At 34.2% G+C, this 24551-nt stretch overlaps 2 protein-coding genes across 4 annotated transcripts; both read left to right on the forward strand.

Annotated features, from left to right (window-relative positions):
- Positions 1-900: 900 nt before the first annotated feature.
- LOC114397660 (AT-hook motif nuclear-localized protein 15-like) lies at positions 901-2796 on the forward strand. 2 transcript variants are annotated; one of them, XM_028359812.1, is made up of 2 exons: positions 901-1159; positions 1584-2796. In XM_028359812.1, exon 2 carries the CDS (start codon positions 1604-1606, stop codon positions 2510-2512), a length of 909 nt encoding a protein of 302 aa, XP_028215613.1. In that variant the 5' UTR covers positions 901-1159; positions 1584-1603; the 3' UTR covers positions 2513-2796. The 2 variants fall into 2 exon arrangements, with proteins under 2 accessions (XP_028215613.1, XP_028215614.1); XM_028359813.1 differs by having other exon boundaries at positions 1587-2796.
- A 7432-nt stretch (positions 2797-10228) lies between these two features.
- LOC114397693 (probable phosphoribosylformylglycinamidine synthase, chloroplastic/mitochondrial) lies at positions 10229-15169 on the forward strand. Of its 2 annotated transcripts, XM_028359869.1 has the most exons (3): positions 10229-10246; positions 10559-10625; positions 10789-15169. In XM_028359869.1, exons 2-3 carry the CDS (start codon positions 10584-10586, stop codon positions 14977-14979), a joined length of 4233 nt encoding a protein of 1410 aa, XP_028215670.1. In that variant the 5' UTR covers positions 10229-10246; positions 10559-10583; the 3' UTR covers positions 14980-15169. The 2 variants fall into 2 exon arrangements, with proteins under 2 accessions (XP_028215670.1, XP_028215669.1); XM_028359868.1 differs by lacking the exon at positions 10229-10246 and having other exon boundaries at positions 10333-10625.
- Positions 15170-24551: the final 9382 nt, after the last annotated feature.

A 24551-nucleotide genomic window follows, 5' to 3' on the forward strand; every position in this document is an offset into this window, starting at 1 on the left:
AGAAAAAAAAATTAAGGACATGGCAATAGGATAAAATTGTCTTTTCGAATTTTGATTAATCTTTTGCTCAAAAGATAGAAGTCTAACTTTCGCGAAAGTCCTCCCACGAGGAGCTCGGGCAAGGCATTGTCTCTTACGTTACCTTCTACCATACACAACCTCACCAACACTAGTATTAAGTGCTTGTTTGATTTTCGGTGTACTAGTATATGATAAATTTCACTTAACACATGTTTTATTAGTGTGCACTTATGTTGTCTTTGAGTTGAAGGACTATGTATTCTCTTATTATTTTATACTTTTCTATAAATATTTTTTATTTCTTTAATTAATAGTACTATTCTGAAGGCATTATCAGTTAACGGTTGACGAAATTTTATGTACTAACGTTCTGATGTTAAAGGGTAAGTACGATCCTTTTAAAATTAACTACAAAATTTTTTTCCGGCAATATATATATATACTTCCTTTATCTAGAATTTTTTTTATCTTTAGATAAATTTAAATATAATATTAATTATTTTTTGATTTATATATGTTATAATAGTAATGATAGACAATAAAAATTATAAATAAATTAATAATAATATAAGATTAATTTTATAAAAATATATTTTTAATCTATTTATTATTATTTTTAATTTGTATAAAATAATTTAAGATAAAAATAGGACAAGGATGAAGGATCTATTTGTTGTGATGTAAATCTAAAAGCTGCGACTATTGGGGAAACGCAAGAGTGAATCCATTTGACAAAATAGCAGGAGCCCGTTGAAGCCCCACCCCACGCGTCGCTCGAGCCACGATGATACAGAGTACTTTTAGTAGTCTTCTACCACTGACCAACCAACTAACCAACCAAGCAAGTACGAGGGCATAAAGGTAATTTCATCCTACGAAACTCAAAACTCTTTTTTCTGGCTTCTCTCTCTAGGAAGCTGGGGTGAGTGAGTGAGTAGGTGACACAACACCAACAAGTGGATGGAGCTCTGTTTGCTTGGGAAGTTGAAAACTTTGAACACAGTACAAGAACCGCTTACCAGGGAAACAACCCAATACCACTCCCACCATTAACAATACACAGATAACCCATTTATTGCTAACATCATCATCTTTCCGTCCATAAAATAAAACACACAAACTGGGCCTCACTCTCAAGGTACTTCCCCACTGTTCCCATTTTATGCCCGTACTAGTCTGACCCTTTTAGTGGCATAGATTGAGGTACAATTACAAAAGCATATTACCCGTATCGTATCCTTTCTGCTACAACACCCCGAAACACACTGCGTTTTTTTTGTGTCAAACTTCAACCGGGGCTTTCTTACTTCTCTTCTCTTCAACTTTTTAGTGTTTTTTTTTTTTTTTTCTCGTGTCGGGTCCTTGAGCTTCTATTTGTTTATTTATTTCCGGCAGCGAGTTGAGTTAATTTTCGTGTCATAGTCTCAATTAGGTGGATGTGACTTGTGTGGTTAGGGTTTACATGCAAAAACGCATGTGCTTCGTGTCTAATTCATCCTGAAACAAGGTTTTGGGACAGAGATCTGAATATTTCAAGCTATCTATTTTGTTTCTCTATCTAGAAGGTTTTGAGAAATCAAAGATGGCGAATAGATGGTGGGCTGGGAATGTGGGAATGATAAGAGAGCAAGAGTTGATGGAAAACAGCAACAACAACAACAACAACAACAACGCTACTACTACTACACCGACGAATAGCAGCAACAGCAACACTAACGCGAACACCAACACCAACACGACCGAGGAAGAGGTGAGCAGGGATAACGGAGAGGACCAGAACCAAAACCTCGGCAGCCACGAAGGGTCGGAGCCCGGAAGCAGCGGTCGGAGGCCACGTGGCAGGCCAGCGGGGTCCAAGAACAAGCCCAAGCCGCCCATAGTCATAACTAAGGAAAGCCCCAACGCGCTCCGAAGCCACGTCCTGGAAATCGCCTCCGGCAGCGATGTCGCCGAGAGCATCGCCGCCTTCGCCAACCGCCGCCACCGTGGCGTGTCGGTCCTCAGCGGGAGTGGCATTGTAGCCAACGTCACTCTCCGCCAGCCCGCCGCCCCCGCCGGCGTCATAACCCTCCACGGGAGGTTCGAGATACTCTCCCTCTCGGGTGCCTTTTTGCCGTCCCCCTCGCCGTCCGGCGCCACCGGACTGACCGTCTACCTAGCCGGCGGGCAGGGGCAGGTTGTCGGCGGCAACGTGGCGGGCTCTCTCGTCGCCTCCGGACCGGTGATGGTGATCGCCGCCACTTTCGCTAATGCCACTTATGAGAGGTTGCCTCTGGAGGATGATCAAGGTGAGGAGGAAATGCAAGTGCAGCAGCAGCAGCAGCAGCAGCAACAGCAGCAGCAGCAGCAGCAGCAACAACAATCTCAAGGTTTGGGGGAACAGGTTTCAATGCCTATGTATAATTTGCCTCCTAATTTGCTACACAATGGTCAGAACATGCCTCATGATGTGTTCTGGGGAGCTCCACCTCGCCCTCCTCCTTCCTTCTGATCACCCTTGCCAATATGATCATGTCTTTAATCTCTCACTGACTTGCGAATTAAGTACTATGTTAATTAATTTCTCACGGTTTTTCTTGCAAGCATAGCTAGCTAGCTAGCAAGGTTAGTTATTAGGATGGTTTTGTTAATTTGTGCTTCTTAGAGACTCGAGTCAAGTAGATGATGTTCTTATCTTTAATATACTTTGTAGTACTACTGGTTTGTTTATTGTTTTTTTTTCTTTTTCTGTCTAATCAATCTGCTTGTTTTGGTGGAAGAGTTGGATTATGATTATGTGTAGGTATTTAATAAGGATGGAGTTTGAAATGGTCCGGGAATAAGAATGGAGCTGTGGTGCTGGAATCTGTGGTAAGCTTCCATGTAGTAACATTTAGTACTTCATTGAGTTGAGGAAATTGCTGGAAAGTTTTAGCGTGATAAAAAAAATGGCATTAATTGGACAGTTTTCGCATTGAATATTTTTGCACGTGGTACATTGATATGGAACAATAACTTTTTTCTTCAAGAGAGGGGAAGGGGTGATGGTGATACGGTCGGTTCATCTCCCTTTCCCTGAATGAATCACTGATCATGCTGTTTTGGACTTTAGAGTAGACCATACTGCTTAAACTCGAGTCAACATTATTTTGCGTCATCTAGGTGGTGTCAAAAAAGGTTGTCTGGGTGTAGTTCCCCCCCTTGTTTTAGATTTCTAGGTTTTGCTTTTTAGTATTTTTTAGGAATAAAACCTGCATCTGTTAAATTTGGACCCCATAGTGGATATTATTGTTTATGGTCTTGGCCTTTTGGTTTGTGTCACTCTTGCTTAGAAACTCGTCTAGCTAGCCAACATGCATCTTTTTATCAATTTTTAAGTTAGATAATAGGTATCGATGGACATGAAGTATGGGAGGGGTAGCATAATTGTGTCCACTGTATTTTTAATTGTTTGATATTGGATCTAGGGTGGTCGACATCTTGGACTCCTGAGGTATTCATACCTTGGTTTGCTTGCTTTCTTGTTCAATTCATTCATCAATTTTGACACTTTATATTCTCCTTTTCATTTGTTTTGGATGATATTGAATGTGAGAAATTTTAACGTGACTTCTTTGTTCTTGCATATTTCATCTGTGGTTGAAATCCACGTGCATTAACACTTTCACTATAAAATAATGTCATATATGATATATTAATGAAAAAATATTAGTCATTAGCTTTGCTAGCTTCCATTGGTATAGTTTTTGTTTCACAAAAAGTAAATTATTAATATAAACATTAGAGAAATGTTATTTGTACGACTAATTTTATAACTAAGAGAGAAAAGAGAGAAGTATGAGATCTAATAAATGATGCAATGGGGAAAGATAGAGACAAAAAATATTGTTATGAGTTATTGTTAAATAATACATCTCTAAACATTAATTGCAGCTAGGTCATACTAACAGATAGTTTAATTTTTATCAGATAAATCTGGTACCAAGATATACAAACCTAACAAATAATCTCTCAATTCCAAAATAATAGTCTTTTAAGGTTGTGGCATACAAAATATTCAATTGATACAAATGCAAATGCAGACAAAAATATCTTCAATCTTTCTACTACTCTTGTCATAAATTGTCCTACATCCACCAATAATAGATACATTTTACTATCCACCAACTTATTTTTATGGTTCATCTCTCTTTTCAATGCAAGTATTAATTTATCTTTTAATCATATCTAGGGGTATTGTTGAAAAAAAAGAAGCTTAAAAGTGCTAAAAGGACTATTATTTTGGAACAAAAACAAAAGACTAAAAAAGACTAATTATTTTGGAATGGAGTAACCTTTTTTTCCTTGTTAGTATATGATATTTTTGTCGTGCTCTGAAATAGTTGAAGCAAAGGAACATTTGTATTGACTGTGACAATTGCAATTTTTCTGTGATGCTGTTCACAAGGCCTCTCGTTTGCTTCTAAATGGTGTTATTCCATCATTATTACCTTATGGTATCTTAATTTAATTCTTGTAATTGTATGCCTATGACCGTTCCTTGATGAGCATGAGATATCAGTAATATTTAGCCAAGATTAAAATTTTATCGGTGTATAGCATGTATCCTAGCCTCCTTGGTTTTTGTTGTAGCCTTGTGGGCCTAGGGCATCAAAGTGATAAGGGAAACAGAGAAGGATACCCATATTTCTTGAAATTGAAAATTCAAGAATGTAATTTAGCAATTTTAGTCGGGTTAAGTTTGTATAATATGATCAAATAAAACCCTAGGCCACTTAATAAAAACAGTTCAGATGACAGCCTGGTTTTTCACTGAAGAGGAAAACTATATGTTCAAATACTTCCTCCCTTGGCTAAACAAAATTTAGCAAATATATGTCTGTGGTGAAAGCTAAATTTAGGACACTGATTTGTTGTATTGCATACAGTTACACACCATACAAAGCATTGTGTTAACATTTAGTAAATTGATGTAGGAGATTCACTGCTTGGGGAAACCATTAGATATAAACAATTTTCTATCAAAATTGTAAGTTTATCTACTAGCTTTTAATTTTATCTACACGATTTTCAGATGCAAGTGACTATAAATTTTGGGTTGAGGGGGATAATAACACCCATATAATCCCAGTGGAACAATACACATACACACATAATATACGTGTAGCATTAAGAAAATAAAACAAAATAACTGCCCCCCACATTAGCCAATATAAAGGTCCCTGACTATGGATCAACTGCGAAATTGCGTTCCATTTTATCAATGGAAATGTGTATTTGTAGTTTGTAATAAAAGCTGGCCAAGGAAGAGATTACAATGATGAAAATAACGATTTTACTAAAAAGAAGTTCAGTTTTAATTATTGCATATATTTGAGCTTGTAGTATCTTATGTTTTCTGTATTCACCAAAAAAGAAATCTTATGTTTTCTGCTTGAATGCAGCATATGCTGTCGTAATATGTGCTTTTCTTTGTCTCTGATTTACACAACTTGCTTGTCATTGTTGTTAAATAATTTATAATTTATTCTAATAGTAGATTTACACTGTTACAAATAGGATTGTGGTCGAAGTAAGTTATCCACATTTAAACTGAAGTTTATTTTATAGCCTTCCTTGTAACAAATAATAAATAAATAATACTAGTACTACCAATTAAGTTCAAGTAGTGTCTGGGTTCAATCCATGGATTGACCATTTGATGCACACAAGCTTGACACTCGTCCCTGGGGTGGCAACCCTTAAAATGAAACACCTGGCATGACATGCTAGAAAACTGGAGATAAGATAATGACTGTGACAGAATAGTGAGAGCTTGCCCTCTTGCCGAATCAAACACCTGGGCTTGTAGAAAACTTGAGATAATGCCTCTGACAAAAGATTTTCGTTTTTTGAATGAATTAATGTAGATTATTTTATAAAGCAATTAAAGTTTTTATGATTAAAATTGTACATTTAATCCATTAAAACTTGTTTATACGAATTGATCGTGTCAATTGTTTCGATAGTTCGTACTATGTACTAGTAGTATCTAAAAAAAAAAAACTAGTAGTATCTAAATCATGCAAGTCATCATTGGGAATTGAATTACTGTTAACAGTTTTTTTTGTGATATAAGTCCTAATAAAATGGAAATGATTAGGATTAAAAGATGAAAGAGAAATGAAAAAAAGAGGAAAAGTAAAAAATAATAATAAATATTAAGTGATGCGGAAAAAACATGATAAATGAAATAGAGATATTTAAAGAAAATGAAATGCAAATAAGATAAAAAAGAAAGTGAACAATTATTTTATCAAAATGTGTGATTTTAACTTTATATATGTTTTGTTTATGTAAGCAAATTAATATTTATTATCATGGCGTTTAGTTGCTTTGGTTAGTTGTGTGTGATTGAGAAAAAAACTCAGATGATCAATCAAAATACTGATGCTTATGGAGTGTGTTTGTAACTACATATGAATCAATTGAGAAGTTTTACACTTATTGAGCTTTGCATTTTAAGTTTGTAGAGACTTATGAAATAATACTTTGGGTTGGTAGAACCTAGTTACAAAGTTTAAAATATGGAATCGAAAATTTGTGGAGGTGAAAATATTAACTGTGACTTTCAGTGGTGAGAGTATTGGATGTAGAATCCGTAGAGGTGTGAATATTAGATGTAGAAATTGAGAGGAGATAGTACGGTGTAGATCTACAAAGGTGAGAACATTGAATGATGTGCGGCTAATACAAGTGTGAAATCCTATAAAGGCTTAAGGATAAAGAATTCCTATAATGACTCACATTGCATTTGAGAAATTCTTTTATAATATTTTATTTGTTGCATTAACTCCTTGTCATCACACACCATGGCTTTTAACCCATATGATTTATACAATGACCTAAAGTTATATTGCGATCATATGTAAATAAATGATTTATCTAATACAAGAATATAAGTTTGATTTTTCTTTTGTGTAAAATTTTCTGGCTTAGTCATAACTATGTATTATAAATAAGATTAGTTTCTGATTCAGTTGAAATAAATTCGTTCTCTTACTTAGGACAAAAAAAGATGTCATGTAGTTCTAATAAATTCAAATAAATTATATATATTTTTATTGTTGTTATAAATGAAAATAACTAACATTTAGTTTTTTTTAATATTTTTTTGTGTTGGTGATCAAATTTAATACAAGATTGACGAGCCATGACATCTACTGGGAATTGAAATTGTCATAGACAGTTGCACTAACAACATTTCTAAATATGCTCATATTTTTTTTGTATAATAGCTTGTATGGACATGCGGGTAACTTCACTCGCAAAGCCTGTAACTCGCGAAGCTCGTTTTGCAAAGTTTATATTTCAAATGAGTTCATTTTTTTTGTGAGTCCGTACCTGACTAGCCCATGAGTTTAGCGGGCCTGTCCATTCGAAAAAAAATTAAATAATAGAAAATTAAATTAAAATGTAAATTTTGACTCATTTTAAATTATTTTAAAAATTAAATATGAATTTTCTAATAAAAAATTTATTCATCCAAAATGATAACATAATTTGCATCTTAACCTAAAAAATATTTTTCTACATCATATTTACTTCAATTCTATACCAACTAATATTGTGTATAAAATACTTAAATTCTATATTTTTAAAATCTTATTTTTACAGTTTACATCCCTTATTTATGAGTATTAACTTTTTTATATTAAAAAGTTCACAATTTAAATGAATCAAAATATCAAAACCGGTATATTGTGACCCAAACCCAGATGCCCAATTCTAGGTGAATTAGATGATACATGATAGAGTATTTTGTAAATTGGTAAAAGGATGTTGTTCGAATATGATACATGTACCACAATTCTTACAACAATTTATGCAACATCATTTTATTTGTCTATCTCTATCATATCATTTATTATATTTCAATTTTTTTTTTCTCTCCTCTCATTTTTCTCCCTTTTTCACTCATTTGTTTTAAAAGTTATCGTACAAGTATTATTTTTCTATAAAAAAATTGTATTCAAATGATGGCATCAAGGAATCATGTTCAAATATTATATAGATAATAACATTTTATATAATTAAAATATAAAAAAAGGTTTTGTATTCAAATGATGGCATCAAAGGATTATGTTCAAATATTATATGGATAATAACATTTTATATAATTCAAATATAATATATAATTAATATTTTATATAATTATATACAATATTGTACACTATGGTTGTCTATTTTTTTTATTATTTATTTATTATGAATGTAGCATTAATAAATTTGTTTGTTTATGGTATTTATTTTATTATATAATATATATTTATTTATGCATATTTTGTTTCTTGTATATGATATTATATTATATTATGTTTTTTATTTGATATGTTTATAAAATTTATATTTTATATGGATTTATTATTTTATTTATCTAATCATGGTTTTTTCAACTTAAGCTTTTTGTTTTTTATTTTTTAAAAAAGTTTTGACATGTACCTGTAATATAATATCCATGTAGGAGGCTTTTTTAACAACTGTATCCCATATAACATATCATGTGAGAATCTATAGTCCACTTTATAAGAATGTGTGAGGTCAGGTGGATTAACATTTAACAATTTTCCTATTTTCCCATGCATAAAAAAAAAACATTTATCAATTTTTCCACGTAGTCCATTTTTTTTAAAAAAAGTAATGCGACATGTGAAATTGCCATATAATGATTTTGATAGGATGTCTTAAAACAGTCTCATTTTAATAAAATATTTTAAAATAATATCATTTAATTATTATTTCTAATTTTGCCTCAATTTTATCAATCAGTTAAAGAAGTCACGAGATTTTCATATATCTATTTTATTTCAATATTTAAATTGAAACTTTCAATTGATTTTTTTATTGTCATTCATTCTGTAACCAATAAAATTCTTTGAATTTTTTGAGATTGATTTCTCGTATGTTAAATTATAATATGACAACATTATATTTAATTTTTCTTAATTACAAAGTTTTCAATAACAAAATTGGATCGAAAGAAAATGTCATCATATAGTAACTTTTTTTAAAGATGACACATAATAACTTGCACTTTAAAAAAAGACTTGCACTTTGCAGATCAAGGACATAAATTAATTTTTAGCATATGTCTGAATACGCGTTATCAAAAAATAAATCAAACGTCTAATGCAAAAGTCACTCTCACAACTCACAAGTTTCTGTGTCTTTTGGGAAGTTGATGTTAAAATGAGAGAATGAACCGATATATATATATATATATATATATATATATATATATATATATATATATATATATATATATATATATATATATCAATTGCGATGTTAAGATTATTATTGAAGTAGACACATGACAAGATAGAAAAAATTTACTTATAAAAGAAAATAATAACATGCAAATGAATTATCTCAGTCAAGTAAAAATTTTAATTTATTATTTTTTTGAAAGGCAAAAATTTAAATTTATTATATAAGAATGAATCTTATACTTTATATAACTATAGAAGATAAAGTTATATTGAGATATTTTAACTCATTAGTTATCAATTTAACGATTTCAACTTTTTATAAACCACAGGCAATTTGATAGAAACGTTAAAACTTTAAAAAGAAAATCCAAACTGTACTTACAGTTCCCACAGGGCCAATTCTACCTAGAGTTTTAGTGAAGAGCCAATTCTAATTTTTTTTCCTCCTATAAAATCAAATACACACATTTTTAATAAAAGTTTTTTTTTAAATCTAGATTACAAAAGAGATTCTGAATTAAAAATATTAAAAGTCACTTTTCACTGCGTTTAAAAGTCATACAATTGGCTGTAAAAAAAAACAGTCATACAATTATTACATTGCACCAAATATACATCTTATTATTATCTGATATGAATTAAATATTATACATGATTAAAGTCTATTTTGCTCTTATCTTATTTATCATATATTATTATTTGATTTATTATCTTTCTTTAAAAAAATCTCATTCTTATTTTATTTTATCATGTTCTTATTTTGTTGTCGACTCCTCTCTTATTTTAACAAGTTTTTCATAGATAATAATTTTTTTCATAAATAAAAGTTAACGATACTTGAAAATACTTCTCAAACTAACACTAGTTTTTACTTTTTTTTTTATTTAAAAATATCTTAGTAATTTACAGCTTCGAGTTTCACAAAGAAACAAGTGTGTTTATATATAGGCTTCTTTTATGAACTTTGGATTACGCATCCGATTCGGCTAAAAAAGGTAAGCATCGGCAGACAAAGAAATCGTCGATAAAACAGAGAAAATATAAAAATAGCGCCAACGCAACCAATAGTTAAATTGAAAGGGTGAAAACTTTTAATATTTTTACTCGTTTGATTTGAAGGGAGAGAAAGAGAGTACTAAGTGGCTAGTAGGGTTTTATTGTGTGCCACACCAAAACCCTCTCTTCGTTTTACGTCACTTCCACACTCACTCTGTTTTGTTCTGCTACTCTTCGATTCTACTTCTTCTACTTGATTCCCACATTTCTTATTTTGCGTAGTGAATATTTTTTTCTTCTTCTTTTTTTAGAGCTTTCCCACACTTGATCGAGGATATGGCGACTGCGACGGAATTTGGGGTATCGCAATTCTTGAAGGTTTGATTTTAATTCCTCTCTTGGAATTAACCTCATATGCTGCACCCCTTTTGTTAATTTATTAATTGTTGTTCTTGTTGGGGGAAAAAGGTTCATGCTTTGATGCTGCAGTGACATGTTTCGATGCATCTTTGCTTATTGGTTTTTGTGATTTTGGTTTCAGGGTACCTCCAGGCAAACTCTGTTTTTGAAGAAGAAGCCTCAGAGGCAGAAAAGTCGCATGCTTTGGGGTGCACTCTGGAATCGGAATTGGGGTCTGGGATCAACTCGCAGAGCTTTGCCTTTAAGGTGTCAGACTCAGGAAAATCCCAGAGCTGTGGTTTCTGGTGGCGTAAGCAGTTCTGTAGAGGAGCAACCTGCCTTGTTTGAGAAGCCCGCTTCCGAAGTTGTTCATTTGTACCGTGTCCCGTTTATGCAAGAAAGTGCAGCTGCTGAGCTTTTGAAGGAGGCTCAAGTGAAAATCTCCAGTCAGATCGTGGAAATACTAACGGAGCAGTGCTATAATGTTGGCCTTAGTTCGCAACTTTCCGGTGGAAAATTTTCAGTTCTTGGATGGCTTCTTCAAGAAACATTCGAGCCTGAGAATCTGGGAACTGAGAGCTTTCTTGAGAAGAAGAGGAAGGAGGGTCTGATTCCAGTTATTGTTGAAGTTGGCCCCAGGTTGTCATTCACCACAGCATGGTCTACTAATGCTGTTGCAATTTGCCAGGCCTGTGGTTTGACAGAAGTTAACCGTTTGGAACGGTCCAGGAGGTACTTGTTGTTCACCACCACTGAACTGCAAGATTATCAAATCAATGATTTTGCATCTATGGTGCATGATAGGATGACTGAATGTGTTTATATTCAGAAACTAACATCCTTTGAGACCAGTGTTGTTCCGGAGGAGATTCATTATATACCTGTCATGGAGAGGGGACGAAAGGCATTAGAAGAGATTAATTTGGAGATGGGTTTTGCCTTTGATGACCAGGATTTAGAATACTACACCAAACTTTTCAGAGAAGACATTAAGCGCAACCCGACAAATGTGGAATTGTTTGATATAGCACAGTCCAACAGTGAGCACAGCAGACACTGGTTTTTTACTGGAAAGATTTTCATTGATGGACAGCCCGTGAATAGAACTCTCATGCAGATTGTGAAAAGTACTCTGCAGGCAAACCCAAATAACTCAGTTATTGGCTTCAAGGATAACTCTAGTGCAATCAGGGGTTTCCCAGTGAAGCAGCTCCGACCAGTTCAGCCTGGTTCAGCATGTCCATTAGAAGTTGCAGTCCATGAGTTAGATATCTTGTTTACAGCTGAAACACATAATTTTCCATGCGCAGTGGCACCTTATCCTGGTGCAGAGACGGGTGCAGGAGGTCGCATTAGGGATACACACGCTACCGGAAGGGGGTCCTTTGTCCAGGCAGCTACAGCTGGTTATTGCGTTGGGAATCTCAACACACCGGGCTTTTATGCTCCATGGGAAGATCCCTCCTTTACTTATCCATCAAATTTGGCACCACCTTTACAGATTCTGATAGATTCTAGTAATGGTGCATCTGACTATGGGAACAAATTTGGAGAGCCATTGATCCAGGGTTTCTGTAGAACTTTCGGAATGAGACTTCCTGGTGGGGAGAGGCGAGAATGGTTGAAGCCAATCATGTTCAGCGCAGGCATAGGACAGATTGACCACCTTCATATATCAAAGGGAGAGCCTGACATTGGGATGCTGGTTGTTAAGATTGGAGGCCCGGCTTATCGTATTGGTATGGGAGGTGGGGCAGCCTCAAGCATGGTGAGTGGGCAGAATGATGCAGAGCTTGATTTCAATGCTGTGCAACGTGGGGATGCTGAGATGGCTCAAAAACTATATCGTCTTGTGCGTGCTTGTATTGAGATGGGGGATAAAAACCCAATTATCAGCATTCATGATCAGGGAGCTGGTGGGAACTGCAATGTTGTAAAGGAAATTATATATCCGAAGGGTGCTGAGATAGATGTCCGAGCAATTGTGGTTGGTGATCATACAATGTCTGTTCTAGAAATTTGGGGTGCAGAGTATCAGGAGCAGGATGCAATCTTAGTGAAGCCTGAAAGCCGTGATCTCCTAGAATCAATCTGTAACAGGGAAAAAGTTTCAATGGCTGTTATTGGAACTATCAGTGGAGATGGACGTGTTGTTTTAGTTGACAGTGTAGCAGCTCAGAAGTCTATTTCAAATGGACTCCCTCCACCTCCCCCTGCTGTGGATCTTGAACTGGAGAAAGTCCTTGGTGACATGCCTAAGAAAACTTTTAAGTTTAATCGGGTTGTTTATGAGCGGGAGCCACTTGATATTGTCCCTGGGATTGAAGTGATAGATTCTCTGAAGAGGGTATTGAGTTTACCGTCTGTTTGTTCAAAGCGCTTCTTGACAACAAAAGTTGACAGGTGTGTTACTGGTCTAGTGGCACAACAGCAAACTGTTGGCCCTTTGCAGATTCCCATTGCTGATGTTGCTGTTACAGCTCAAACTTTTGCTGATGTGACTGGAGGTGCTTGTGCCATTGGAGAACAACCAATCAAAGGTTTGTTAGACCCCAAAGCAATGGCTCGGTTGGCTGTTGGAGAAGCACTAACAAATCTTGTATGGGCGAAGGTCACTTCCCTTTCTGATGTCAAGGCTAGTGGTAACTGGATGTATGCTGCCAAGCTTGATGGGGAAGGAGCTGACATGTATGATGCTGCTATATCTCTATCTGAAGCAATGATTGAACTTGGCATTGCTATTGATGGAGGGAAAGACAGTCTTTCTATGGCAGCCCACGCCGAGAGTGAAGTTGTCAAGGCTCCAGGAAATCTTGTCATCAGTGTTTATGTTACTTGTCCTGATATAACAAAAACAGTGACGCCAGATTTAAAACTCAAGGATGATGGTATTTTGCTTCATATTGATTTGTCAAAAGGTAAGAGGCGGTTAGGTGGATCTGCTCTTGCCCAGGCGTTTGACCAAGTTGGGAATGAGTGTCCTGATCTTGATGATGTTCCTTACCTTAAAAAGGTCTTTGAAGGTGTTCAAGACCTTCTTTCTGATGAACTGATATCTGCTGGTCATGACATCAGTGATGGTGGGCTGCTAGTTTGTGCCTTAGAGATGGCATTTGCTGGTAATTGTGGACTTAGTTTGGACTTTGCATCGCAAGGTAACAGCCTTTTCCAAACACTCTATGCTGAAGAGCTTGGGTTAGTTCTTGAGGTAAGCAAGAAAAATCTGGCTTTGGTAGTGAATAAATTGAGCAATGTGGGAGTTTCTGCTGAAATCATAGGTCAAGTAACAGCCAATCCATCAATAGAAGTTAAGGTTGATGGGGAGACTTATTTAACTGAAAAAACTAGTATCCTTAGGGACATGTGGGAAGAGACCAGTTTTCAGCTGGAAAAGTTCCAAAGGTTGGCATCTTGTGTGGATATGGAGAAAGAAGGACTAAAACATCGTTATGAACCCTCATGGGAACTGCCTTTTACTCCTTCCTTCACTGATGAAAAGCTTATGTCTGCAACTATAAAACCTAAAGTGGCTGTGATTAGAGAAGAAGGGAGCAATGGAGACAGAGAAATGGCTGCAGCATTTTATGCTGCTGGTTTTGAACCATGGGATATTACCATGTCAGACCTTCTTAATGGAAAGATCTCTTTGCTAGACTTCCGGGGAATTGTGTTTGTTGGTGGATTTAGCTATGCTGACGTGCTTGATTCTGCAAAAGGTTGGTCTGCTAGCATAAGATTCAACGAGTCCGTTTTACAACAGTTTCAGGAGTTTTACAAGCGTCCAGACACTTTCAGTCTTGGTGTATGCAACGGATGTCAGCTAATGGCTTTGTTGGGATGGGTACCGGGTCCACAAGTTGGGGGTGTGCATGGTGCTGGTGGCGACCTATCACAACCGAGGTTCATTCATAATGAGTCAGGGCGGTTTGAATGCCGTTTTACAAGTGTGACCATAAAGGACTCACCGGCAATAATGTTCAAAGGCATGGCAGGTAGTACATTGGGTATATGGGCTGCTCATGGTGAGGGAAGAGCTTATTTCCCTGATGAAGGCGTGTTGGACCGTATAGTTCATTCTGAGTTGGCTCCTATAAGATATTGTGATGATGCTGGAAATCCAACAGAGGCCTACCCTTTCAATGCAAATGGCTCTCCTTTAGGGGTGGCAGCTATTTGTTCCCCAGATGGGAGGCATCTTGCCATGATGCCTCATCCTGAGCGTTGCTTCTTAATGTGGCAGTTCCCATGGTATCCGAAGCAGTGGGATGTGGAGAAGAAGGGGCCTAGTCCTTGGTTACGCATGTTCCAGAATGCAAGAGAGTGGTGTTCCTGAGATGATCAAATGTTTTTCTTGTCTTATCTTTTTCTTTCTTTTTTCCCCATATAAAGCACTTGTCCTTGCTTTAGTTGACAACTTATCCATGTCCTCCTTCCATAATTAATGGACAGGTTACTCAATAACATACAACTAGAGTCAAATTACCAGTTTAAAGGGCTTTTATCTAATGCTTGTTCGCTGTTCAGCAATTCTTTTATCTGTCTATTGCTTGATCTGTCTAAATGCTAGCTGAGCACTGCCATTGAGTGCTTAATTTTTTGAATAGCTGAATGGTTACGTTGCTTTGTTTATTTTTTCAATTTCACTTTAATTTTGCGTCTGGTAATCAAGTTGCTTGGGAATGTGAGTTGAATTTATTAGAATATTTATGTGCCTACCACATGTTTGATCATTTACTGGTTTTTCTTATACTTTTACTTATATTAGTTTATGCTTAATTATTTTACTTGTTTCAAGCATGAATGAAAGAATTATAAGTGAACTTTTGATCTTTTATCAAGAAAGGAGCGCTTGTAGCTTGCAATGAAGCATGAAGCTTGAAGCACTTCAAGATGAGTATATTCGTTATGCTACAGAGAAGTGCTCATCTATGCCAAAAGAATATTATTCAGTGTTTGAGACCATCACAGGTCTGGTTCTCTTGTGAATTTTTTGTCCTTCTGGGAGTTATTTAGATTAGTCCATGATGATTAAGACATGCTTTTAGGGATTAAGTTTTTCTACATAATGATATCTAGTAATGCTTGATTTTAAAGTAGTTTCACGCTTCAAGAATAATGATTTGGTGTATGTTTATTACTTGGGATTACTGGATTTAGTGGTTTTGGTGAATTTTACTTTTGGATGGACATGAATATGGTAACGGTGTGAGGTGGTTAATGGTAAGTTATGCTTGATTGATTATTTCAATATACTGATGTCATTGTCCATTGTTCAGCTATGATTTTTCAACCAGAGATTATTTTTATCTCGAGTGTTGTATATTTTCAACATGTTGATGTACTCTGTATGTCTTGTTGCTTCATGGTTCTTTCATCATGTTAGGTAAGATATATCTCTAATTCAACAAATGCAAGTCTGATGCTTGCATGATGTTGTTTATATACCTCTAATTTATCTTGTAATTTTTCTGGACTTCAAATATGACTCCGTCATAGTTTATGTCATTGAGGAAGTAAGATGTGAATTGGGTTGTAGCAGGTGTAATTGATCTGTAATGCGGTATTCTGTAAGAGTTGATAATAGTTGTTCTTTTCTTTTATGGTTAATTTTGGCAAAAATGAGAAAACTATTAAGAAAGTTGTTTGTGCCCTGTGAGCATTATTTCTGCTAATGCCTCCTAGTAAGAGTTGATAAAAAACTATAGTGGTCATACTTAATGAATAGAAAGAGATACATAAAAATATAAATTCAATTGGTTCTGGTAGTAGTGGTACAGGACCCTGTGAACTTGCAGCCCTGACTTCTCCTACTAAGCATTACGTCCTTTTGTATCCATATCTAGAAAAAGAAGGGAAGCTCATTTATTTTTGTCAACTTTTAAAATAAAATTTATTTTTGTTTTTAATTGTATTTTTGAACCTATTTTTGAATTTGTAATGGGCTATTATCTTTTTATTGTTATTTTTTTTTAATTATTAGATTAGTTATTGGGCCTAAGTTGGGATTAAACAGTAGGAATTATAAATAAATTCCTTAATTGATAGTTTTTTATGAAATTTCATATTAAACACAGTTAAGAGATTCTTATGTGAAACCGTAGATTTTTATCAAATAATTTTATTCTTTGTGACGAATCATCCTTAATTTATCAATCTTTCAAGATTAAGGTGTTATTCTTTCTATCTCCTTTTATAATTCTTGCTTTTTTTTAATTATTTTTTTGCAATTTCAGAGGATTTCAAATAGGTTTCCAAGCTTGTTGATGCTAAAAATTGGATCCGCAAATTAGGGTTCTATCAATTGGTACTTAGGTGTTATCTATCCTTTGTGTTTTCTTTTATCTTGTGCGTTTTTCTCCTTTGTTTGTTCTTTTTCTTTTGTTTAACTATATATTATTTTATCTTCCTTTGAGTTTATCTTTCTTTTCTGAACTATATATAGTATTAATATCTTTTTATCTTTTTTATAAATATACTATTAACATTCGTGCAAAAAAAGAAAAAGAAAAGAAAGAAGTAAAAAAGAAAGAAATCCAGTTTTTAGGTTTGGAGCCCAAATTCTATTATAGTCTAGATTTAAATTTGTCCAATCACATATTTGCATTTAAATTTGAATTTTGCGTCAAAAATAAAGAAAATTTCATAGATAAAAAAAGGAAGCAAAAAAAAAAACACAAAAAAAAATAAATTACATTCATAGTCTTTCTTGTTTTTACATATATTTCAAAAAAAAAATTGTGTTTTGTTGGTTATTTATATCTAGTATAGTTCAATTCTTGGACAATCCTTTTTTTCATTCTAGAGTCTTTTAGTTTGTCTTCCTTGACATTCCTTTTGAGTATTTTTTTCATTTTTTTTATTTGTCTTTAACATATTTCACATTGAATATTTCTTGATTTTGAGTTTGAAGGTTCTGCTTAAGAACTGAAGAGGAGCAAAAGTGGTAAGACATAAGTGTATATTAAAAAAAAAGCCTTGAAAGAGTGATACACGAGTAAATTTGAGTGAAAACACTAAGTTGGAGTAGTGATGTCATATTCTATTGATTACTTGTGCACAAACTTTCCTTATAGGTATGACTTCTACAAATGGAGATGCTACTCCACCATCTCCGAAAACCACAAGGCTCACGGCGAAGATGATTAAACTTGACGATCAAATGAGAAGAATGAGTTATGACAATGAAGAAAGGATGAAGAGAATGAGAAAGGAGAATGAAAAGAGTTTGTGAAGAATATACATGAGTGGTGAAACTTTAAGTGTGAAAATTGAAAATATAGAACGAAGAAAAGAGGTAAGATCATCTAATTCTTCTCATGGAGAAGATGAAGGGTATGAAGAGGATGAGGGAGAAAGGAGGAATGAGAGGTATAGAAAGAAAATAAATCATAGAAGATATGGAGGTAGACAAAGAGAGGAAGGGATTGAGGGAGTGAAGGTGAAGATCCCTAAAAGGACTTGTGATTCAGAAGTGTATCTTAAGTGAGAGATGAAGGTTGAGCAAGCTTTTGCTTGCTATAACTACAATGAAGAGAAAAAGATCAAATTAGTCTCCCTGAAGTTTGAGGGATATGCCTTGGTGTGGTTGAATCAAGTGAAGAGTGATGTTGAGAGGATGAGAAAACCTTTGATTAATACATGGTAAGAGACATGAAAAAAGTTCTGAGAAAGAGATTTGTGCCGTCCTATTATGGGAGAGACTTTCACAACAAGCTTCAAAGACTAATTCAAAGAAATACGAGTGTGGATGAGTATTACAAAGAGATGGAGATTTCCTTGATTATTGCTCAAATTGAGGAGTCTCAAGAGGCCACAATGACAAGGTTTTTGCATAGTCTCAATAGGGAGATGCAAGACATTGTAGAGTTACACCATTATGCCTCTTTGGAGGATCCCATTCATCAAGCTATCAAGGTGGAGCAACAAGAGGAAACAAATATACAAGAAATCCGTCTATGACTCTTCAACTTGGAAAGATAAGGAGACATTCAAGAAGGAGGGAGGATTTTCATTCAAATCTCATGAAAAAGGTGTTGTCCTTGGTAAAAATAATTCTAACCCTACTCCCACTTATTCAAAAAAAAGTTCTATTAAATGTTTTAAGTGTTTGGGAAAGGGTTACATTGCGTCCCAATATCCTACAAAAGTGCTATGGTTGTGTTGGATAATGGGGATATCACTAGTGCATCTTCTTCTAGCTCTTCTAGTTTTTCTAGTGAGAGTGAAAGTAAATGCGATGTACAACCCCTGAAAGGTGATCTTTTGATGATTAGGAGGTTAATGGCGAATGTGTGTAAGGATAAAGATGAAACTCAAAGAGAGAACATTTTTCATACTAGGTGCATGGTCATGGGAAAAATATGTTCTTTGATTATTGATGAGGTAGTTCCATTAATGTAGCTAGCCAAAGATTGATTAAAAAGCTTGTTTTGAAAATTTTCCCTCATCCTAGGCCTTACAAACTACAATGATTAAGTGAGAATCGAGAGCTAGTTGTAGATAGACAAGTTTTGATATGCTTTTCCATTAAAAAATATGTTGATGGGATACTGTTTGATGTAATCCTTATGGAGGCTAGCCATCTCTTACTTGGAAGGCCTTGTCAGTATGATAGGGATGTTGTCCATAATGGTGTCACAAACAAATTTTCATTTGTACATAAAGAACAAAACGTTACCCTTAAACCTTTGTCTCCAAGTGAGGTTTGTGAGGATCAAATAAAAATGGTAGTGAAATAAGAACAAGAGAGAAAAAAAAGAGAAAAACAAAATTAATGAAAAGAGAAACCTGAAAGGAGAGAAAAGAAAAAAAAAGTGGATAAAAAAAAGTGAAAAAAATGAAAATCAAGAAAGAAAAATACAGAGCTAGTTCATGAGAGAAAAAGAGGCGAAGAGAATGTTGCTAACTAAGAAACCTATGTATTTACTAATGCCTCATGATTATTGTTTGTCTTCTATTGCTAGTTTTTTTCCTCTAGGTGCGAAAAAATTGCTGAAGAAGATTGGGGACGTCTTCCCCAAAGAGTCCCCTCAAGGGTTGCCTCCTTTGAGAGAGATAGAACACCAAATTGATCTCATGTCGAGAGTTTCCATATCAAATAGGCCAGCATATAGAAGTAATCCAAAAAAATAATAAAAGAGAGCCAAAGACAAGTGGAGAGCTTGATGGAAAAAAGATGGGTTAGATAAAGTTTGAGTCCATGTGCTACGCCCATCATTTTGGTAAATTGAACTCTATCTCAACTTCTAAAGTAGAGTCGTCAAAATGGGTTTCGGCCCGTGGGCCAGTCCGGCCCACTGCGGGCTAGAGGTGGGCTGGGCTCAATTTTTTAAAAAAAATTGGTACCGGAAACTTTTCAGCCCAGCACACTTAGCCCGTGGGTTAGGTGGGCTCAACCCGTGGGTTGGTGGGCCAGCCCATCAACCCATCAAATTTAAATAATATATTATTTTATTTTATTATTATTATAAATTTATAATTGTCAAGAGATGGATGATCCATATAATGTTAGTCTTTTCTTTTGTTTAATTAATTAATTGTTTTATGATTCAATTTATTTAATTTAATTTTTCTCTTATATTGTCATAGGAATATATCAATTATGTGAGCCAAAATGTTAATGTCAATGGCAAGTCTGAATTAGATCTCTATTTGGCTGAGACACCACTTGAGCCAAAGTTTTTCCCAAAGTTGAATATTTTGAGTTATTGGAAGGATCGCCAAGAACGTTATCCAAATCTTTGTAGATTGGCATGTGAGGTGTTAAGCATTCCTATAACAACTGTTGCTAGTGAATCGACATTTAGCATTGGTGCTCGTGTGCTAAACAAGTATCACGCTAGTCTTCTTCCTTCCAATGTTCAAGCACTAATTTTAACCCAAAATTGGATAAATGATTTTGAAGATATTGATAATTTACATTTCTTTTTCCATCATTTTTAGTTTGTTATTGGTGTGTTGTTTTATTTATTTGACTTATTAATGATATTGTTTATTTTTTTTTTGTCTTTGTAGATGAAATTAATGGTGATGTTGAGAAAGAAGAGGAGGTTGTTTTGGATTTCACAGTCCATGACTGACTCTAATGTTTAATTTCAATAGTTTAGAAGTTTATTTTTTATGACATTTAAATTTCAATTATCTTAATGTTGAATGTTTATTTTGAAGACTTCAATCACTTTAATATTGAATGTTTGGATTTGATTTAGTTTGGTTTTAATATTGGATTTTATTTTAAGTAGTTTGGAATAATTTTTTTTTTACAAAAAAGGCAGAAAAGTGGGCCAGCCCGCATAACCCACCAACCTGTGGTGGGCCGGGTCGGGCTGGCATTTTGTTAGCCCACACAAAAGTGGGCCGAGCTAGGCTAACCCACTTTTAGCTTAACCCGTTGCGGGCCTGCCCACATGGGCCGGGCTGGTCCATTTTGACAGCTCTATTCTAAAGTGCTTGGTAGATAAGAATTTGAAAGCTTGAAAGCAATCCCTACCTTATGCTGAATTTTCTTATAATAGGGTAGTAAACTCTACTACTTATTCTCCTTTTGAGGTAGTTTACGATTTTAATTCATTGTCCTCTCTTAACTTGTTACCTTTGCTTAACACTCCTGCTATGATGAATAAGGATGAACTTTCTAAAGTCAATTTTGTTAAGAGTTTGCATGAGAAGGTGAAAGCACAAATTGAAAAAAAGGTTAAACAATATGTTATATATTCCAATAAAGGGAAAAAGAAAATGATTATTAAACCGGGTGATTGGGTTTGCATTCAGTTGAGGAAGAATAAGTTTACTTCCAAAAGAAAATCTAAACTTTAATAAATCGGAGATGGTATTTTTCAAGTTTTAGAGCGCATTAACTATAATGCATATAAAATTGATTTACCACTAAACTATCATGTGAGCAACACTTTTAATGTTATTGACTTGACTCTTTGTAATGTAGGTACCTTTGACATCAATTTATATTGACTTTTCTTTCAAAGTTTAGAAAGTTTAACTTTTCTTTCAAAGTTCTAATATCATTTTAATGAAAATGCTAAGTTGCCCACGTTTATCTTTTAGTTCCTATTTTCTTTGTTTAACTTAAGCAAAAGTTATGACTGGCACATATTCTTTGGTTGCGAACATGCAAAGGTATTATGGTGCATATCTATTCTTTGCCATAAAATTCATCAGTTAACGAACAATGCACAAGGACTTTCTGAGTTCATTTTTCTTTTATTGAAAACTATCAACAGTGATGAATGTGAGTAATTAGTAGTGGTTTTCTGAAGTCTTTGGCACAGAAGAAATGAGAAGGTCTGGGAAGGTATTAAAAACCTCTAGAACTTTCTCTTCAATTATCGAAACTCAGTCTCTGAATAGCAGCAACTTCAATCTATATCCTCGCATCACTTGAAGGGCTCAACTACCTTATGCAATGCCAAGTGGATCCGTCCTCCTACTGCTTACCTGAAGGGTAATGTTGATGCTGCTTTATTCATGGACCTCGGTATTTTTGGTGTTTCTACATGCATTAGTGATTACCTAGGTGAATTTGCTTCTGCCAGAACAACTTGGTGTTTTGGTAATCCATCACCACGTGAAGCTGAGGCTATAGGGCTGTTATCTACTAAGAAGTGGATTGAAGAATCAGGGTCAACCAACATAATTTTTGATACATATTGCAAGCGAATTGTGGATGTTTTGAATGCCAAAAAACAAATGTTTTCTGAGTTTGGTTTCATCCTTTCACACAATGTAGTATGTAGTGAGTAAGGTTATCAAATTTGACAATTTACATAGACTCGTGAGAGTTCTATAAACTCGACTCGTGACTCAACTTGTAAACTCGTAAGAGTCTACTTCATGTAAAAATAATAACAAAATATCTATAAATAATATACTAATTAAACATTTTAACAATATAATAAAGCAAAATAATAAATTATAATGTTCAGAATATTTAAATAATCAAGTCTAATAATAATACATCACTACTAAATAATAACTTGCAGAGGTTATAGTACTAGTAGATCATTCTTATCGAGAGTTTGATGTTATTAGAAAATAAGAGTTAGATATTATTAAAGGTGGGAATTTTGTATTTAAGAATAATACACTAAATGAAGGTATGATGAATGCTATAAAAACAAAAAACTAAAAAATGATTTACATTTTGGTCAATTTTTTTAACTTGTTAACTCGTTGACTCAATGGTAAACTCGAGAGTCTATCAAGTTTACTTAAAGTTTATAGAGTTTGTTCAGAGTCTATTAAAAAAAGAGTTTACTTAAGAGTCAACTCACGCAGATGACAAGTGAACTTTTAAGAGTTAGCGAGTTAACTCGAAAGTTTAATAATCATGATAGTGAGAAGCTTCATCATATTCACAACTACTCAGTTGAGTCCGAGACAAACAAATCAACTCTTGCTGGTGTCTAGATTATATGCTAGTTTGCAACATTTTGATTTTATTCCAACTTGTATTTCACTCTATTATTTTGAATGAAATACTATAAGTTTCTTGCTGTCAAAAAAATAAACTTGAGCAAAAACTATTCATGCTGTTTAAGCAGGAAATATTCTTTAGTCAAATTGGTATTATATACGGTGTTGGCAGTAGCTGTTTCTAGTGATGGTGACTTCTACTGAGGTATCTGTTTTTCAGTAGCCATAATCCTATATTACAGTTAGAGTCACAAACCTTTTCAACTTGGATAAAAAGTCCGTGTTGATTCTTATTTGAGTCTTGTGCGATCACGTTATCATAAATGAATATTGTCAATTATTGCATCTGATCATTACTTTATTCATGTGCAGGTTTTACGTACTTGTTTCCAAGTTATCTGAATTACTCTATGTATGCATAGATGAAGGTCTACGTCTTATTTAGAGAAATGAAATTCATAAATTCACCATATATGACTTAATTATTGTTTTAACCTTTGAAATTTAAAAATATTTTTTTTAGTTCTTGAATTTTGATAAATTGTCTTTTTAGTCTTTTGTTGATACTTTGTCACGGTTTTTATTGTCATAAATTGTTTTTTATTTTTTAGCTGCCAAAATTTATATTTTAAAACTACTAATTAGTATTAGTTTTCTGGAGTCTTTTGGCGCAGAAGAAATGAGGTCTGGGAAGGTATTCAAAAACCTCCAGAACTTTCTCTTCAATTATCAAAACTCGCACTCTCTGAATGGCAGCAACTTCAATCAATTTCCTCGCACCTTATATTTATTGTTATGTGTATGCTTTAGCTCCAAAAAAAAAAAGTACTGTATTTGCTAGTAAAGATGTGAAGGAATTTCCAGATTTTTCCTTAGCCCTATGCATAACTAGTATTTTTAGTGCTGGAACTTTTATCTTTTCCTGAAAGCATAACATGCTTATTGATGCATCCAATACTTCTAAGTTTAACCGTCGACTATTTCTTTTTTCTTATTTGATAATTTAACTAGATGTTGTGTGGACTTGGATTGTCTGCGGTCATAATCCAAGAACTTCATATATTTCATTAATTTTGTAATGTTTGGAAAATAAAACATAGGGCAGAGATTCAACTTTCCCTCTCTCTATCTGCAGCTAAACCACATGTGTACCTTAAGATATACACGTGTCAAGCCATAAGTAAGATATTTCTTTATTATGAAAAGGACTAAAAAAATACTAAGCAATACATTTGAGTTTCTTTGATTAGGATATAACTGGATCGATCAGATAGCCAAATTGGTTCTGAGTCAGAGAGATTAATATATTCCTCCAAAAAAAACTTTTGACTAGTTTGGCAAAATGAAGGAAAACAACGACAGAGAGATGAATTTGGTTTATTTAAATATATAAAGTTTTTGGAAGCAAAAATGAAAATTTTAAACTTGCTTATACGGATGTATAATTAAGTAGCAATCTGAACTGATGTAATAATC

Source organism: Glycine soja, chromosome 18, assembly GCF_004193775.1.
Source record: "Glycine soja cultivar W05 chromosome 18, ASM419377v2, whole genome shotgun sequence".
In the NCBI taxonomy this organism is placed as follows: domain Eukaryota; kingdom Viridiplantae; phylum Streptophyta; class Magnoliopsida; order Fabales; family Fabaceae; genus Glycine; species Glycine soja.